The sequence below is a fragment of the Salminus brasiliensis genome, chromosome 22, assembly GCF_030463535.1.
Source record: "Salminus brasiliensis chromosome 22, fSalBra1.hap2, whole genome shotgun sequence".
Classification (NCBI taxonomy): Eukaryota; Metazoa; Chordata; class Actinopteri; order Characiformes; family Bryconidae; genus Salminus; species Salminus brasiliensis.
In genome coordinates this window covers 17,672,754-17,689,996 of record NC_132899.1, presented here as the reverse complement: position 1 = coordinate 17,689,996, position 17,243 = coordinate 17,672,754, and the positions used below count along the sequence as shown (strand labels likewise).

The window sequence follows — 17,243 nt, the reverse complement described above, 5'->3', positions numbered from 1 at the left end:
AAGGATTATCTTACCTTATGTACATCCTAATATGTAATGTTAACATATCTGTCAAACTACAATTTGTTTTTTTACTTTATAAGAGAAGAAGAAACCCTTCTTAACCATCAATGGAGGACAGGGTACATGGAGCATTTCTATTGGCCCATGCATCATGACATTTTGAAAAAATATAAAAAAAAACAACTGGCAGATTCATATTATATCAAAAAGTGGCAGAAATGGAGATAGAAGTTGTTTTACACGACAGCAATACTGTTGCAATACTACGTGAGTCAATAAGCAAAGTTTTTACTGAAAAAAAAAATGGTAAAACCACAGTTAGCCTAGAAAGAGTCTGAGTGTAAGGACTATTCCAAGATTCCACATAACAGCACTGCTGATTAATCAAAGGGCCAATAAACCTGCTCCCCCAGTCAGCAAACTTCTTTCAGTGTTAAATGTCACTTTATTTTAGCTTTCTCCACAATATGCCTCATGAGATTGTGGAACTGAAAGGCAAGGACCTATTGGAGCAGAATAATACCCAGATGCTTTAAGTTGCGTTCATTTATTCAGAGAACTTATTCTTAGTGAGTTAGACCATCTGTTTTACCAGCTAATTTTCAACTGTGTGCCATATTGTGCACTTTATTAAGAACTTTTTAAAAGCCATGTTTGGTATTTTTGATGTAGTGTTATAATTATTAGAAATTATGTGCATTCAGTTCCCATAAGGCACTTTAAATGATTCCTATATTTACATATTTTACCTTAAATTCTTAAATGGTTCTTGGCCTGCCTGTACTGTTTTAGGTAAAATAACCTCTTTAATTTGGTATATAGAACCTTTACATTGTGTGTAGGTTCTTTAAACTTTAAAATAAATGGTTCTTTACTTCTGCAAATACCATTTATCAAAACAGTTATTAACAGATCTAGCAGTGTTTTGAGGTATCAAGGCCTTACGCCCTTAGTAATATATTCATTTTTGATATATCCTTCATGATTCATATCTCAAAAATACATAAGGGTTGTTTATGTGATATCTTCTGAAAGTAGCCCTCCAGCATGGTAATACAGCCCCTCGCCAGGCACTCAACTTTCCATATAAACAACAACAGCAGACTCTGCGAGCAAAATACAATTCCTTGTTCAATATCATAAGCTTTACTCTCTCTGCTAAGACTAGAAACATGTATTGTCTCCTTTGAAAATGAGAGCCAATAGCCTACCGTACGCAGCATGTACAGTTAGGTAGGTACAGGGTAAGGAGGAATATTACACATATATGATTTGTGCCTGTGGGGTCATAGATATCATTGGCATCAGACAGTCTAGTTTCCATACTGCCATTGGCTAAACCACTTGCAGAAATATGAAGGTGGCTACAGGGATGTGAATTTAATTTACTTCACTTCAAATTCAGTTTTAATTATACAGCTCTGTTTACAACGCATGTTGACACAAAGCAGCTTCAGAGAGATCCAGGTCTGAGCCTGGTTGACGTTGGATAGCACAACAAATTAAAAAAACAGCAGTAGAATAACTACCGTGACAGCAAGACATGCGTCAAGACATAAGCGCGTGACAAATGCTCAATGTTACTGTTGCAAAATCATCCTGCTGTGGAAGGATCAAGGTCAAGATCTGGAGCGGGATGCATGACAAGGGCAGCTGTTAAGCTGTTAACTATTAAGGCCTTCTAATCTACGAGCATTATTGATGCATACACAATAGAATGAGATAGTAATATTGCAAAAAATATTGCAAAATGATTCAGAGTTGTTTGGTGTGAAATGGTTCATTGTAGAGAAAATGATGGAGTCAGATGTCTTTACACTGTTTGGGCTTAGTAACCAGGCATCACAATATCTACAGTACAAATATAGCAGTGGCCTAAAAATTGGAGAGGCAGGCTTGGGACCAGAAGGTTGCTGCTTCAATCCCCCAGACCAGCAGTAAAGAACTTGGGGATGGGGCGGTGAAGAAAGAGCACTTTCTCCTCTTGAGGGTTGAGGCGCCCATGACCGCCAACTGCTGTGTGTGTCATCACTTTCCTTAGCGTGCACGTGCTGCAATTACTCACTAGTGTGTGTGTGTGTGTGTGTGTTCACTGCCACAGATGGGCAAAATGTCTTGTCAAATCTTCTGGGTTTTTATATGTAATGCATGTAAAGCAAAAAATAAGCTTTCCTTACAACTTCCCCATGCATTTAAAAACCGCCAGGCGTCTGGTCCCTGGTTCATATCAAACGAAAGCTCAGTTTCTGTCTTAGAATTACTGCAGACATTGTAAAGAAGTGGTTGAATCCCCCTCTTGGCTTTACAGGATTTACACGCGTACGAGCATAGTGCGTGCATCAGACATACTAGAAAGACTGAAACTGAAACCATGTTTTGAAAGCAGTAAGCGTTTGAGCTGGTTATCTGCTTTATCGTGACTATTTCTGTTGATTGTTGCCGGCCTGGTTGCTATCTTTGAGTCACAGCCCACATGTGTGGAGGGCTGCCGTTTCAACCGTCGCCTGAATCTTAATAACAGATCCCACTTTTGAAGTTACTTCTCTTTCTGTGGCTTAAGATTAGTGCAAAGACTATCAGCAAGAAAGGGAGATTTAGAGGCAGAGAAGGGAGAGAACTCTGTAGCCTGAATTCAAAGCATGTAAATGAACAACGGGCAGCAGGAATACTGTAATGGTATGTGTTCTAGCAATAGTGGTGTTATGGGGAGGCTCATTTCACTTCTCTACAGCAGGATAGAACTAAGTGTCCTACATTTTCATAATCAAGAGGGTCCTAAGTATGGATCTTTACGCTATGTACAAATACAGTATATTTGACAAAAAGATCATCTAAGAAAAGAAATAAAAAACTGTTTTAGATGACAAAAGGTGTTCACACTGCTTCACTGTGCTGCTTGCTCTGTAACCATTAGCCAGAGTCATCATTCCCATTGGGAGACACTCAATGTGTGAGAAGTCCATTCTCAGTACCCAGCTTGTAGTACGACAGCTCTAGAACACCCTATAAAGTTAGTGGTTTATGAGGTGCAACCACCCTTCACCTGGTGCTCTAGTATCTAGAGTACCTAGATCTAGTACCTTTTGAACATCAGTCAAATCACATCCTTTGCCCATAACAATTCTTTTGCACTGGTCTACAATCGACTGGTGTGCTTATATATTATATATAATATTTGGACAAAAGGCAGCAGTTGCGTTGCTGTGGTAGTACAAAGAAAGATGACAACCAAGTTGTAAGATGGTGCAATTACAAGAAGAGAATATATGAGCCGCTATGAGGTCACCACGCCCTCATTCTCTGGAGCGATGGAGCTCAACCAAATATGAGTTGGGGGAGTATTTGTGCTTATCATCTAACATCAGCATCTGACTAATCTCACATTTGAATGAAACGATTGACTGGTGTTGGTGGTTAACAACACCACCCTCTCTCTCTCTGACAGACTAGGGTTCAGTTTCCCCAGCTGGGCAAGTACACCATGCTTTACCAGTAAGAGACCTTGAGCAATTCCTGACACAACAATCTTTATGCTGCTTCCTGTGTAACTTGATGTGAAGTCGCTCTGGATAGAAGCGTCAGATAAATCCTGTAAATGTAAAAATGCAAAAACAATCAAATCTTCTCAGCATGTTCTAAAACCATCCAAGAAGAGTAGAGGCTGCTTCTGCAGTAACAGGGAGACAAACATCCCACAAAGACCCTTGATATCAGAAAAGAAAACAGTATTAGCAGTTTTTATGGAAACTATTGGACAAACTAAAGATTGTACTATTTGCTTTAACCGAGATGTAGCGCTTGTCACACTGCAATATCAATGAACACTGCTGCGAGGGTGAAATTGAACAGGGGACTTCATCTGGGCATGCACATTATCATCAGTATCTGCCTGTTTACCTCTCATGTCCTCAGTACAGTAACCTCATCAATTCCCACAGCAGGGAGTGACAGCAGCCAGACAAGCTGCCTTACAGACAACACAAAATACAGACAGCATTTAAAAAATATGCAAATTGCTGTCCTTTACTTACAGATATCCCACAAACCCAGTCGTGCCATGGAATGTACAGCACATAGGACATCTCTTTATGGGCTTTCCTACCTACCTCACTACTCATTAGTACAAAACCTTCATATAAATAGCTCTCATGCCATGTTCACTACGAGAGGCTCTTAGAGACTCTCAGTGACCCGCACACTCTCACCCCTTTCCCTGCTACAGACCCAGTCTCCATGCCAACCAGTCAAACCCAACATATTTGGCTCTCAGTCTCTGTCCCTCTCCATCTTCTCTCTCTATCTTTCTGTCCGTCCACTCATCCATCAGCATTCTACAGTTTGTCCATGAGTCCACAATTAGAACAGTGATTATATGCAACACCTTCTCACTGCATATCAAAGTCTTTATATATTTATTTCCAATACTTCAATTACACCACCGTTCTGTGGAGTAGTTCCCCCCCTTCTGAGCATTTTGAGCAACTACATGATTGGTTTAAAGCCTGTAAATCTGTACAATTGGCCTTTGTGTAAATATCTATCAAGAAAAATAAACTAATGTAGTTAGTCCTGTCATAATAATTACATTACTGGCTTACTGTATGATATTTGGACATGATCATTTTTGATCATCTTTATTGCCCACTACAATGTCTAAATAATCAAACAAAAATAAAATACATTTATCTTTACAATAATTCTATCATATTATCATTATACAAGCGGCATCAAGTCTGAAAATGAAAATAACATAAAAAAAAAAGTTTTGATGACAGGCCTAACGTAGGCATCACAATATTCAACTGCATCTGTCCACCACTGTGGTTTTCCTTGAGCAGGTCGATTGAGCTTGGTCACTTGGCTTTAAGAAAAGGATGAAGAAAGCTTGTGAGGTAGTGCTTGTGCGAGTGTGGTAGAAAAATCCACTAACGCTGCACCAATATCCGCAATAACTGCTCCTGCAAATGACCATCTAAACAAAGCAGGACAACACTTCGCTATAAAAAGTGCCGTGTCAATGCATTTACATACAACTGAATAACGCCCAGGAAAACGGCACTGCCGCTGACAACCATGAGCAGAGCAGGAGAAGTGAAGTGAGCTGACGGACTGCTGAACGAGGTGAAATGAGGACAGTCTCAGAGGTTTCCTGTGTAGCTTTGCTCCTTCCTGGATGCGACACATTGCCACGTCTACAGCTGCAACCGTGGCAGTGCTGAGAGACCTCAGTCACCTGCATGTGCTTGTGCACAACCATGCATAAAAAACAACTGACATAGTGCATATACTCCTCTCAAGTGTTCTCATAGAGCTCATCAGTATAAGAGAATACAGCTGCATAAAGTTTATAGAGGTGCCCTATAATGTCAAACTGCATTTCCCTTGGCATAGATAAATAAAGATAATGAGAGTTTGGTACATGGAACCGACACACTGAGAACCTCAAACACTGTTGTGACAACGTTCAAAAAAAACAAAGCAGGCTGTAAAGCAGGCCAAATCCAAATCCCCAAAACTGTTGTGTTGACTCATTAGATTTACACACCCAAAACTGACATACACCCACGAGAGGACAGCAACATTATTATCCGGTAAAACGCAAAAAAAAAAAAAAAAAACATATATATATATATATATATATATATATATATATATATATATATATAAATATATATATATAGCTTCTGTTAGCCCTGTGTTATGCCCCAAACCAGCTACTAAAGGTTGTTTCATTCTGAGGCAAAAAAAACAGGCTTTTAAATTGATAGTAAAACCACATGTGAATCTTTTTTGCCCAACCAAAGTCACATACTTTATATTAATAAACTAATATTACTAATACGTCACATAACGACTTAAAATAAATAATAGCAGCATTCTAGGAAATATAGCAATTTACTAATAACTGATAAAAACTGCAGCAGTCGCCAGGTGCCATTATAACCACAAAGCTGTGTTTTTCTTTACAGTAAATCTTTTCATGGTAAACCGAGAAACTAAGAAGAAACTTTCACACAGCTGTCTCACGGTGAGCAATGGGGTAAAAAAATGGAAAAAGATATGAAAACATTTTGAATGAGAACACAAGACATTGGCCTTTTATCTTTTTATCTATTTTGCTTTTTAAATGAGTACAGAGTGACTTGCTGCTTTGACAAAATGTTGACAAATGCAATATGATAAATAAAATTCACCAATGTTAAATAATGTCATTTATTAGTAATGCCTAGTATGACAAAAACATACACTTTTTTAGGTCTACATGATTCTTTGTTTTTTTCAGTGATAGTAACCTACTTTATTAATACAGAATTCAGAGGATGTGTATTATGTATTTTCCAGATTATATTTCAGATCCAAAACTTTTTATATATAATATTCAGTACCTACAGTCTTTTTAGAAAGTGTGGGCACCCCTGGTAAAATTTCATGACTTTTGAGTGTGCTGTGTTATACAACTAACCCAGGTTAGAGTTGTTAAAATGACCAAACCTAAAATGACCAAATTCCCCCTATGTTCAATCCACGAACAGAAACTAGTGTACAAAAACCACCTGTTTTAATTGATTGTTTTAACATATATATCTATGTATCCATCTACTCTGCATACAGCAGTTTAGCTCCACCCATTCACACTGAAGTTATAAGGACTGTTTCAGCTTGGACTGTTTTTCAAAATAATACTCAATAAGAGGAATCATCTATTACAGGGGCAATGGGGAGTACAGCACTGGTTGCTGATTCCCTGTTTTAACAGGTCTACTAAACCTTGAATCAGGTGTGCTTGATCATGAAAAGCATGAAACTGTGCAGGAATCTGACCCTCCAGGACAGGGATTACCCACCTCTGCTCTATGTTGTCTGTGTTTCTGTTTAAATCTACCTGAAATGCAATCAGATCTTCAGCACAACTCCTTAAACTAGATGAAGAGAACCCAGATAAACAAACGATGCAAAATGTTAGGAGTGACCTAAAGGCATGGGGGTTGGTGGGCCTTTGGCTACTTTGCATTCCTTCTACCTGTCAGGCATTTCCCCTAAATTCCAAATAAAATATTGCTGTTTAGAGCATTTATTTGCAGAAAAGACAGCTGCTCAAAAACAACTACTCAAATAATGCAAAGAAATTAGTAGGGCTGCACAATAGTCCCAGCATTGTCACTACAATGTGCACTGTAATGTAAGGCTAATTAAACCCAATAATATATGTGCAATATCTTGATATGTTGGATCATTAACTTCTGTAAAATGTGGTGGAAAATTCCTGTATTTTAATTGCAGTGTATTGCATGAAAAAAATGTGTGGTGTTTCTTTCCCCCAATATTGTGCCACCCTACTAGTTAATCTGAGATGGAAGTGTTTTGATTTATTTTGGGCTCTGATCATCCCTGAAGAATGTTGCTTTTTTAATAGCTGAAAATAAAACCTCTTGGTCTGGCAGGCATAAAATGGAAATGTTAGTGAGACCCTGTGGCATATCTAGATGGGCCTTAACAGCAGGCTGCCTATGTTTCAAGAATGTTATCTTGCATCTCCACTATTATAGTGTAATCTTCACGTTACATGCCATGCATTAAACAAAAGATTCCTGATGAGTAATTTAGCTTACAAAACTGGTAAAGGTTAGAAACCCATTTCTAAAGGGTTTGTCCTCCACTAGTCCACTGGCAAATTATCCACAAATGGGAGTATCATTTAGTACTATTGAAAGGTACCAGAAAGGTGTGTGGTGTGGTGAATAATCCTGGAAGAACAAAAATTCCAGGGTAACATTTAAGGGTCTACACAACTATCCTGCATTCATTTGAGTTCTGAATTTGGGAAAGGTGGAAAAAGAATGGTGTGCATGGCAGGCTGGCAAGGAGGAAGCCACCACTCTCCAAACGTTTTTTTTTTCTAAAAACAATTTCATATTGCCTCAATTTCCTTTAAGAACACAATACAATGTTTTCAGTAATTTCAGTTGGGTTCTCTTCTATGTGAGGGATTGAGATGAAGGCCTGATCATATTCCAGATCACATTTGGGCAGAAAATTGTACAGGGTTCAGTAGCACGTTCAGCCTTACGACCTGTTACATTATAAAGAGTAGAGGGGTTGAAAATAGTAAAAAAACTGAATAGAAAATAACTGTTACAAATTCATACATCAGAGAAAATGACATGATTCATAAGAAACTTATACAATGACCATGTAATGTATAGCAATATTTGCTGTAATAAAAAAAAAACTATAATGGAAATTACACCTAATTACTGCAGGTCAGTTCAGTTCAAAAGTAATGTTCAGTACAGTTGTGCAACCACTACACAACAGCATCCAATATCCTGCCTGCTAATATAGCACAATCCTTTACTACAACCTTCTGATTGACTCCATTGCTTATACACCATTAAATCTACACTTGTAAAACCTAAAGGTCACCTTCCTATTATGTATTTTGCATTTTAACTGTATTGTACTGCATTTCGTTTTCCCATTTCACTTTTCTAGAGATTTTGTGGCATTCTGAAGTTGACTTTACAGTAATATAAGTACAATAGCGTACCATAATTTAAGCAAATACTAAATTCTCTCACATATACATTGTCTTAAAATGTACTGTAACATGTACTGTACAAAGTAAGCCTATAGCAATGCAACATTTTCCATTCGATTCAACTCATTCAGACCTATCAGGATGTATAATATAAGACCTAAGATATGTACTGTATATGATCTGATAAATGACAACTATTAATTTAACGTTGATCATGTAGAGCCATCTGTAGGGGTTTGTCTAGAATCTGAGTTAATCTGATCTGAGTGGTAAAATATGAATCCTGGAAATTGAATGTTTACACTCATTAAATTTAACAGAGGTAAAGCATAACTCTCACAATTAACAGTACACTGTGCAATGGATAGTAATAAAAAGGAGAGTGTGTTCAGTGTGTAATTAGAATAAATCACACTTGGCCCAGTAGTGGGGTATCAGGTGTTGCCGGTATGTGTGAAGTGGAAGTGGGTGGAGTGCACTGAGTTCCTGTTGTTGAAATGTTTTCTTTTTTCCTGTCTGTCTCTGCCTGATATAATAATCCATTCTGAAAAACAGTTTAAACACAACTAATCATTACAAAGACTTTGTGACATTGTCATGTCAATATCAAATGCCTCTGGAAAATTTGCATTATAGATAAATATAAAATATATACACACATACAGTGGTGTGGATGCCCTGGTTAGGCTCTCAGACAGGAAATCCTGTTACAACTATTTCTGCTTGTCTAAGAGTTTATGAAGCCACTTCATAACACAGGCGAATTAGGTCACCCTGAACAACATTTGCAAACAAAGTTTCAGGACTTTTTATTGTTTTATATGAAAAAAGAATGAGAAATGGAAAGCATCCACACACACACACACACACCATTCTATGCTTTTACTGACATATTCGCATGTAAACCTCAGTCTTTGACTCTCTCGTTCAGGATAAGGCCAGATAACACATGTTAAATTCATAAAACAAGCATAAAGAAATAAAGTATGGTCTAGCTAAGCTGTGGCTTAAGTAATGGTCAAATCTAGCCAATAGTTACAAGCTAGCCTGTTGGTACTGCGTAATTAGTACGGCTGTTACAATGTAGCTTCTACATTCATTAATTCTACATTTATTACATTTACATTTAATAAAATGAATAAATGTGTGAAAATAAATACACTGATGTGTGTCGACGGCACTCAAGTAGGCACTAAAGTTCATTAACACAGCCTGAAAACTCTGAATTAAGTAGCCCAGTTTAAGGCAAATTAGACTAACGGTGCAGTCACAGGGTAGTAAGGCTACCAAACAACACTTCAGCAGTCTGCCTGCAAACTTATTTTTCTTTATCAACACGTCATGATTCCTAAAGAAATATATATATATATTTATATCGCGATTTACCGTAAATGTCTGCCTCCATCTTCAGCTGCCTTTGACTAAGATGTGTATTCTTGTCCGCTCCGCCCTGTAATGATCATCAGTGTTTTGGTCTTTCACTATTTCCAGCCCACTCTCTAACACGTGGCCTGAACATCCTCTTTTCGCTCGGCTGTCCGCTGAGCAGGTGCGGAGCCAAAGCTCAGCACTACTGGAGGCCAACGTGGTAGTTTTACCACACCCGTATTCCGACAAGCCCCGCCCACCGGCGCCCGGCTGGGCTAGCGGGTCAGCACACTATTTCACTACCGTTCGGAAAGGCGAGCTCAGGGGGCGAGGCTTGTCGGAAAACGGGCGGAGAAGCTTCTGTCCTGCAGTGTGAAAATTAATGGTTGTTTTACATCAGCTCAGAAACGCATTTTCGTTGTAGCTTGGATTTGCACGGCGTAACGCGCCACCATTTATTTATTTATTTAGTATATTTGTGAGGTGGGGGGGGGTAATTATAGATATATTTATTATTATTATTATTATTATTATTATTATTATTATTATTTTAATTATTATTATTAAATTGCGTCTCTACGTGTATGGCAGCCGTTTTATTGCAGGCAGACTATGAATTGCATAAAGTCACCCAACAGCAATGTGAAAGACTAGTGGAGAGCCTGCCAAGACATGAAAGCTGTTTTCACCATAGGGAATTTTTTAATGCTCTCAAAGTTCAAATATTAGTACAGTGTCTTTTATATTTTAATAACCTTTTCGCATTATAATTATTATAATCATTTCTTGGCGTTATTCGAGCAGTTGTTATTGAGCAGTTGTCATTTCAGCAAATAAATGTTCTAAATAGCAATATTTTATTTGGAATTTAGGGGAAATGTTGTCCATGGTTTATAAAATACAACGTAAATGTTCATTTCCCTAAATACATTGCCAATAAATAGTAAAACCAGAGAAACTAATCATGTAGGGTGGTCTCTTTTTCCGGGGCTGTATATATTTTGCTCCCCAGCGGCACTACTGAACTCACCCACCAGAGGTCTCTCCACATTTGTCTGAGGTTTACATGGAAGCAGAAATGTTTATTCTACTTTTCCTAGAACACTTGAAATTTGCATTTGTGTGGCAACTAAGAGAGAAGTGAGAGGAAATCCGGTCCCTTGCCCCTCTCCTACAGTCAATTACACTTAGGGCATTTAATACATTGGTGCTTTGAACGCGCACTGATCTGCCATTTCATTAAAACCACCTAGATCCCCCTCATGCTCCCAAAACAGAGTTGACACATGGAGTCCACATTTTTGTGCTGAATTGTTTTATTAGTTGAGTTAATCTATTCAAATTATTCTTGCTAACTCTGAGTTTTTTTGTGCTTGCTCCATTAATAGTTCTAATGTCAATCAATTGGTAAAGGTGCACGTATTTGTCACTGTACAGCGAAATGTGTCCTCCGCATTTAACCCATCTGTGGTAGTGAACACACACACACACACACACACACACACACACACACTAGTGAACTAGGGGCAGTGAGTACACACACACCCAGAGCCTAGTATGCAGCCGACTCCAGCGCCCAGGGAGCAGAGAGGGTAAAGAGCCTTGCTCAAGGGCCCAACAGTGGCAGCTCGCCAAGCCCGGGAATCGAACCCACAACCTGCGCTCTAACCGCTGAGCCACCACTGCCCCCATAGCATAGCAATTGCAATTGAATATCTATTTTCTGTAGACTATGTCATATCTGCAACTAAATATATTTTATTTCCAGCCCAATGTTCTGGCCAACTCTGTTACATCAGACTTAAAACTGTTCATTAAAAAAAACAAAAAAAAAAAACATGTAAACTTTATGCAGTGATGTCACTTCCTCTGACGAGAAACATGTGTCAGTCTTATCTCATTATTTTGTCTTAAATGTCAGCAGTATCGTATTGGTCAGATTTGTTATCGTGATATTAAGTGAATTTCCCACTCAGTTGATAAACGATAACGTTTTGAAAATCCATAAATTCAGTGTTTAGATGTGCCGTGTGGAATCCAGTTGGTTCTAGAATGGGCCGTATATATAAACACTGTGCTCCTTTGACATCCTATCAATCTTAAGTCGGCCACTATTAAGTCCTAAGGCTTATCATTACTGTAGGCACTGAGCGTTACAATAGGAAACATATTACTGGAAACATCTCACCAAGCTGAAAAGACAGTAGAAATCTAAAACCCACAAATCAGATGAATAACATTCGCTGCAGCCCTCGCTGAACTCTCAAGGCCCAGATGTTCTGTAGTTGCACCATGAAGGAAGAAAAGATTAGATAAACATGCAGTGTTTGCAAATTGACAATCTCCATAAAGTTTGACACAGCAGTAAGCCGCCCTGTTCGGGATGTTATTTTTTACAGGGTGTTTTTTTGTTGTTGTTGTTTTTTTCAAGCGACACAGAAATCGCAAAAACATTCCTTCTGGGCACCAACTGTGCATTTTTGACATAGTTTCCTTGCTAAGTATCTCCACAGACGGTAAATTGCTTTTGTCTGCTACACAAGCGGACACTTGGTTATAATATGGAACATTCACAAGGACACACTTTTATATATAACACACCCTTTTTAACACTGCAAGCAGAGCAGGGGGTTCACAGCATCAAAAACAATATTGTGAGGTGTTAAAGAGGGGTCAGGAATTGAAGTTGAGCACCATGTGTAAAAATGGCCTTTTAAAGGTTTAAATAGCTTTTTTGTTGTTGTTGTTTAAATCAGTGAATAACGCTTCTGCTATTTGGATGATGGAGTATTTAGTTCTTGGCAAATGGGACATTTCAGAGGTAGAACCCTGCCATAAAGACCGCAATAGCAATAGCTGCAATAGCTGCAATAGACACAAATGGGTCATTTTCTGCACACTGGGGTCCTCCTGCACAAACAGAGTAGGAGCTGTTATAGTTCAGACCCCAAAGAAAGGCCATGTTTTCAGCTGTATGATCACCAAAACCATATCAGGACGAGGCCTGAGACTGGTGATATCTTGCATACTTTCATTCATCCTTGAGATAAAGGACAGAGGCAACAACCATCCCTTTTAAGGTTATAACAGTTATTACTCCTTAATACTTATAAAGCTCTTAAATGTGGGTCCACACATTAGTTCCTTAGATTTAGAGTGATGGCCAGATAAGTACTAGTATCTATCTATCTTTAGAATGTGTGAGGGTTAATAACAGATGAACAGGCCTGGAGTTCAATGTGTCCTATAAAGTGGTTGAAGAAGCCTAATGGATTACAATACTGCCCCTGATACTGAATCCCAGGCTGAGCAAGCACATCATGCTACCCTTACGATAGTCCTCGGGCAAGACTCCTAATGCTAAAAATGTGCCTGCCTGTGTAGCACGATCTTAATGTAAATAAAAGCGTAAGACAATTTACGCAAGTGTATACAAACAGTCCTGAGGTGGAGTTTTATCAATCCGTGCAAAAATGCTGAAGAATAGAGTAGTGTTGAACTAGTTAGTGTAGCTGAGAGGTGATGTCAGGAACGCAGTGGAGTCATCATCAGGAGCCAGGAGATTTTCCAACCCATGCATTTCTCTCTCTCTGACTCTCGCTCTCTCCGTTTCTCTCCTCCTCTCGCAACCACACATTGTGGATTTCTGCTTCTGCTCTTGTCAGAGTGGAAATAATGAGAGTGGGCCAGACTCGCTGGCAGGCTGAGGAGCAGAGGGAGCTTTTTACCGTGCCTCTGAGTGGGAAACGATACAATAAAATGGATTTCAGTAGGTTTATGACTGAGAGGGCAAATTCCTCATAGATGTGATAGTTGATAAAGTTACGAATCCCACGTCTCTGGTGTGCTTTTGTCTATTTATGTGAATAGGAAATCAAACTATTACAGAACCATTTGAGCTTTCATATTAAGAGTATATTAATGTTCAAGGGGAAATTTTGCCTTGTCTCAAAATTATCTTTTCATTTTGTTTCATTGTCACATTGGGGTAATAAGCCTGCCCAGGCATATCTGTTGTTTTTTATAACGGTCTGCTGCCATTTGGCAAAAATGACAGGCTAACAAGCTTCATTAAGTCATGAGGTCTATGAAGTACTGAAATGTCAATAGAAAATCAATGACTTACTTACTAATCAATAATGATGACCGGGGGAAATTCCCATGACAGAAATCTAGTGTAGTATCCCCTTCCCCATAACTCGTACTCATCAGCGTTCACTGCCCAGCACACAAAAGAGCAGTTCTCCTGGTTCTCCAACAGACCATGTAGATGTTCTTCATCAATCCTCAGCTCTCATATCCATCCCTGTGTGTGAATGCAGGGGTGTACTAGCATCTTATCTCCTGTTTCATACTGTTCTAGAATGTTCTCCCGCATTGACACTGTTCTAGAATGTTCTCCCGCATTGACACTGTTCTAGAATGTTCTCCCGCATTGACACTGTTCTAGAATGTTCTCCCACACTGACACTGTTCTAGAATGTTCTCCCGCATTGACACTGTTCTAGAATGTTCTCCCACATTTACACTGTTCTAGAATGTTCTCCCACACTGACACTGTTCTAGAATGTTCTCCCGCATTTACACTGTTCTAGAATGTTCTTCCACACTGACAATGTTCTAGAATGTTCTTCCACACTGACAATGTTCTAGAATGTTCTTCCACACTGACACTGTTCTAGAATGTCCTTCCACACTGACAATGTTCTAGAATGTTCTCCCACATTTACACTGTTCTAGAATGTTCTTCCACACTGACAATGTTCTAGAATGTTCTCCCACATTGACACTGTTCTAGAATGTTCTCCCACACTGACACTGTTCTAGAATGTTCTCCCACATTTACACTGTTCTAGAATGTTCTCCCACACTGACACTGTTCTAGAATGTTTGCCCACTCTGACAATGTTCTAAAATGTTCTCCCACACTGACAATGTTCTAGAATGTTCTCCCACACTGACAATGTTCTAGAATGTTCTCCCAAATTGACACTGTTCTAAAGTTAGCTGCCCATTTACATTGTTCTAGAATGTTCTTCCACACTGACAATGTTCTAGAATTATCTGCCAGTTCACAATGTTCTAGAATGATCTCCTCTACTCATACTATTCTAGAATGTTCTCCCTCATTCACACTGTTCTAGACTGTTCTCCCACACTGACAATGTTCTAGAATGTTCTCCCACACTGACACTGTTCTAGAATGTTGCTTATCATAGTCTTTTAAGTCAAGACCAGTAAACCAGTGGCTTCTTTGTAAGATATCTGTAAGATGTGGTTATCTTGTGAGAGGATAGGGTTAACTTACCACATTACTTTACAGCGTATACGTTTTAAAGTACAGTAGAATAGAACACTGCATTTACCTTGGTGAAGATAAATGACAGTTTGGTATATCCTGGAGTTTTCCATGCTAGGCTAAAAGCTAACGACTAGCTTTGCCATCATCTGCAACCTCAGAATTCAACTGGACTATCTCAGACTACAGCTAACCACACAACATAAACTCAGGGACTGTGGTGTTTTTGTCTTTACGGCGACATGGCTTAATTGCAGCATTCCAGATGAGGGCTTTCAGCTAGCCAGGCTCTCCACACACTGGTTTATTCTCAATCTTTGAATCAATGTATGCCGCTTTGTAAACCAGCCAATCAGAGCAGAGCCTATTTAATTATTCATGACCCCACCAAAAAAAGAAAAACAGCCCGTTTTATTCTAGGGCCAGATCATAGAGTTAGAAATTGGCGTATAAAAACGCATCTGGGCCTGACCCAAAATCACATCCGATATGTTGAGATCAGAGAACCATTTAAAACTGAAGGAATGCATCATGTAGCATCTTTAAAGCAGCAGTATTGAGAAATGGTATTTCTCGCTCCTGGGCTCCCCCTATAGTTGGAAAGTGTAATTGGCTCTTTCAGCTGCCCTTAAAGGACATGCATTTTTGGAGAGGCTGAAATATATAGAACTATCACTGAAAGTGAAAGAAGAATGTGAACTAAGGCGGTAGAGTAATTTTACACAGTTTAACACAAATATGACTCATTACGCAATTCTTAAGAGCGATATCCTGCCTGCTTCACCAGGATTAAATAGTGCTGTTAACAGCATGCTGAGCCCGGAGTAGCAACAATAGAGATGCTATTCACCTTATTACAGGTCAGTGGAGCATCATAATGACTTTAAAGCAGTTATTTTAAAGTACAATGTTACATAATGTTGCTTTAAGTTCTCAAGCACTTATCCTTATAGTTAAATTGATGATAGCTATACCGTGTGACAACACATTTGACAGATCCAAATGTAATGATGACATTTTAAAGTGAAAAATAACAATGGGGCTCACTTACCAACTCTAAGAGGATTTTTTTTAACCCACTCATGCAGTTTTCAATAAGACTTAACCTTAACTAGAGTTTTCTTATTGGGGATTTGTTCAGTCTTCAAGAACAATGGGATCCATCATTATTAGAATAAATAAATAATCACACTTATATTATGCCTTTCTTATACCCATATTAATAAAGTAGCCTAATGCATTCATTAGAAGGAGTGTCCACAAACCTTTGGACATATTGTGCATCTTCTATGTAGAGATCAGAGAACAATTTAAAATACTGAATAAATCCATTATATGACACCTTCAAGTTCTCAAGTACTGATCCTGGTAGACGAATTGACGACAGCTACACTATATGTCCAAATGTTTGCGGACACCTCTATTCTAATGCATTCTAATGAATGCATTCAGCTACTTTAAGTTGCAGTGTTTTCTGGATTGATGATACTCCATCCAGTACTTTTGAGATGAGTTAAGGAGTTGGAGATAAGGTGGGGTGGTGATCACTCAAAATCCTGACGTCACTGACGCCTTTGTCGCTGGATGCAATCAATTAATCACAGCAATGCTTCAAAATATAGTAGAAAGCCGTCCCTGGACAGTAGAGACATTCACTCCAACACAAGCAGGACCAACTTTTTTTTTAATACCCTTGATTTCAGAAGAAACAATGAATGAGCTGGTGTCCCAATACTTTAGTCCATATAGTTTATGCTACGTGATAGCATATTGCATAATGCAATGAAGGTAAAGTGAATTACACTTTACACTGTGTGTGGTAAATAGTGTGGTGTGCTATATCATTTATATAAGATAGGGAAATGATGCTTACACGTACATGATACATGTATATGATCATATTTATGTATATGATTTCAGGGTTATTATGAACGGATGAAAGTCCGACAGGGGCAATGTCTCTCTCTCTCTCTCTCTCTCTCTCTCTCTCTCTCAGAGCAGCAGTGAAGCGCCTACCTCCGGCCAGATCTGGCT

General features: G+C 38.7%; 1 protein-coding gene across 1 annotated transcript in view; it reads right to left on the bottom strand.

Annotated features, from left to right (window-relative positions):
- The window catches only part of cyth1b (cytohesin 1b), a 67,769-nt gene extending 57,786 nt beyond the window's left edge, over window positions 1-9,983 (bottom strand). Inside the window, exon 1 of the mRNA XM_072667040.1 lies at window positions 9,929-9,983. Coding sequence (XP_072523141.1) covers window positions 9,929-9,947 — 19 coding nt within the window. The 5' untranslated portion in view covers window positions 9,948-9,983. The remainder of the gene's footprint in view (window positions 1-9,928) is intronic.
- Between the last annotated feature and the right edge of the window lie 7,260 nt (window positions 9,984-17,243).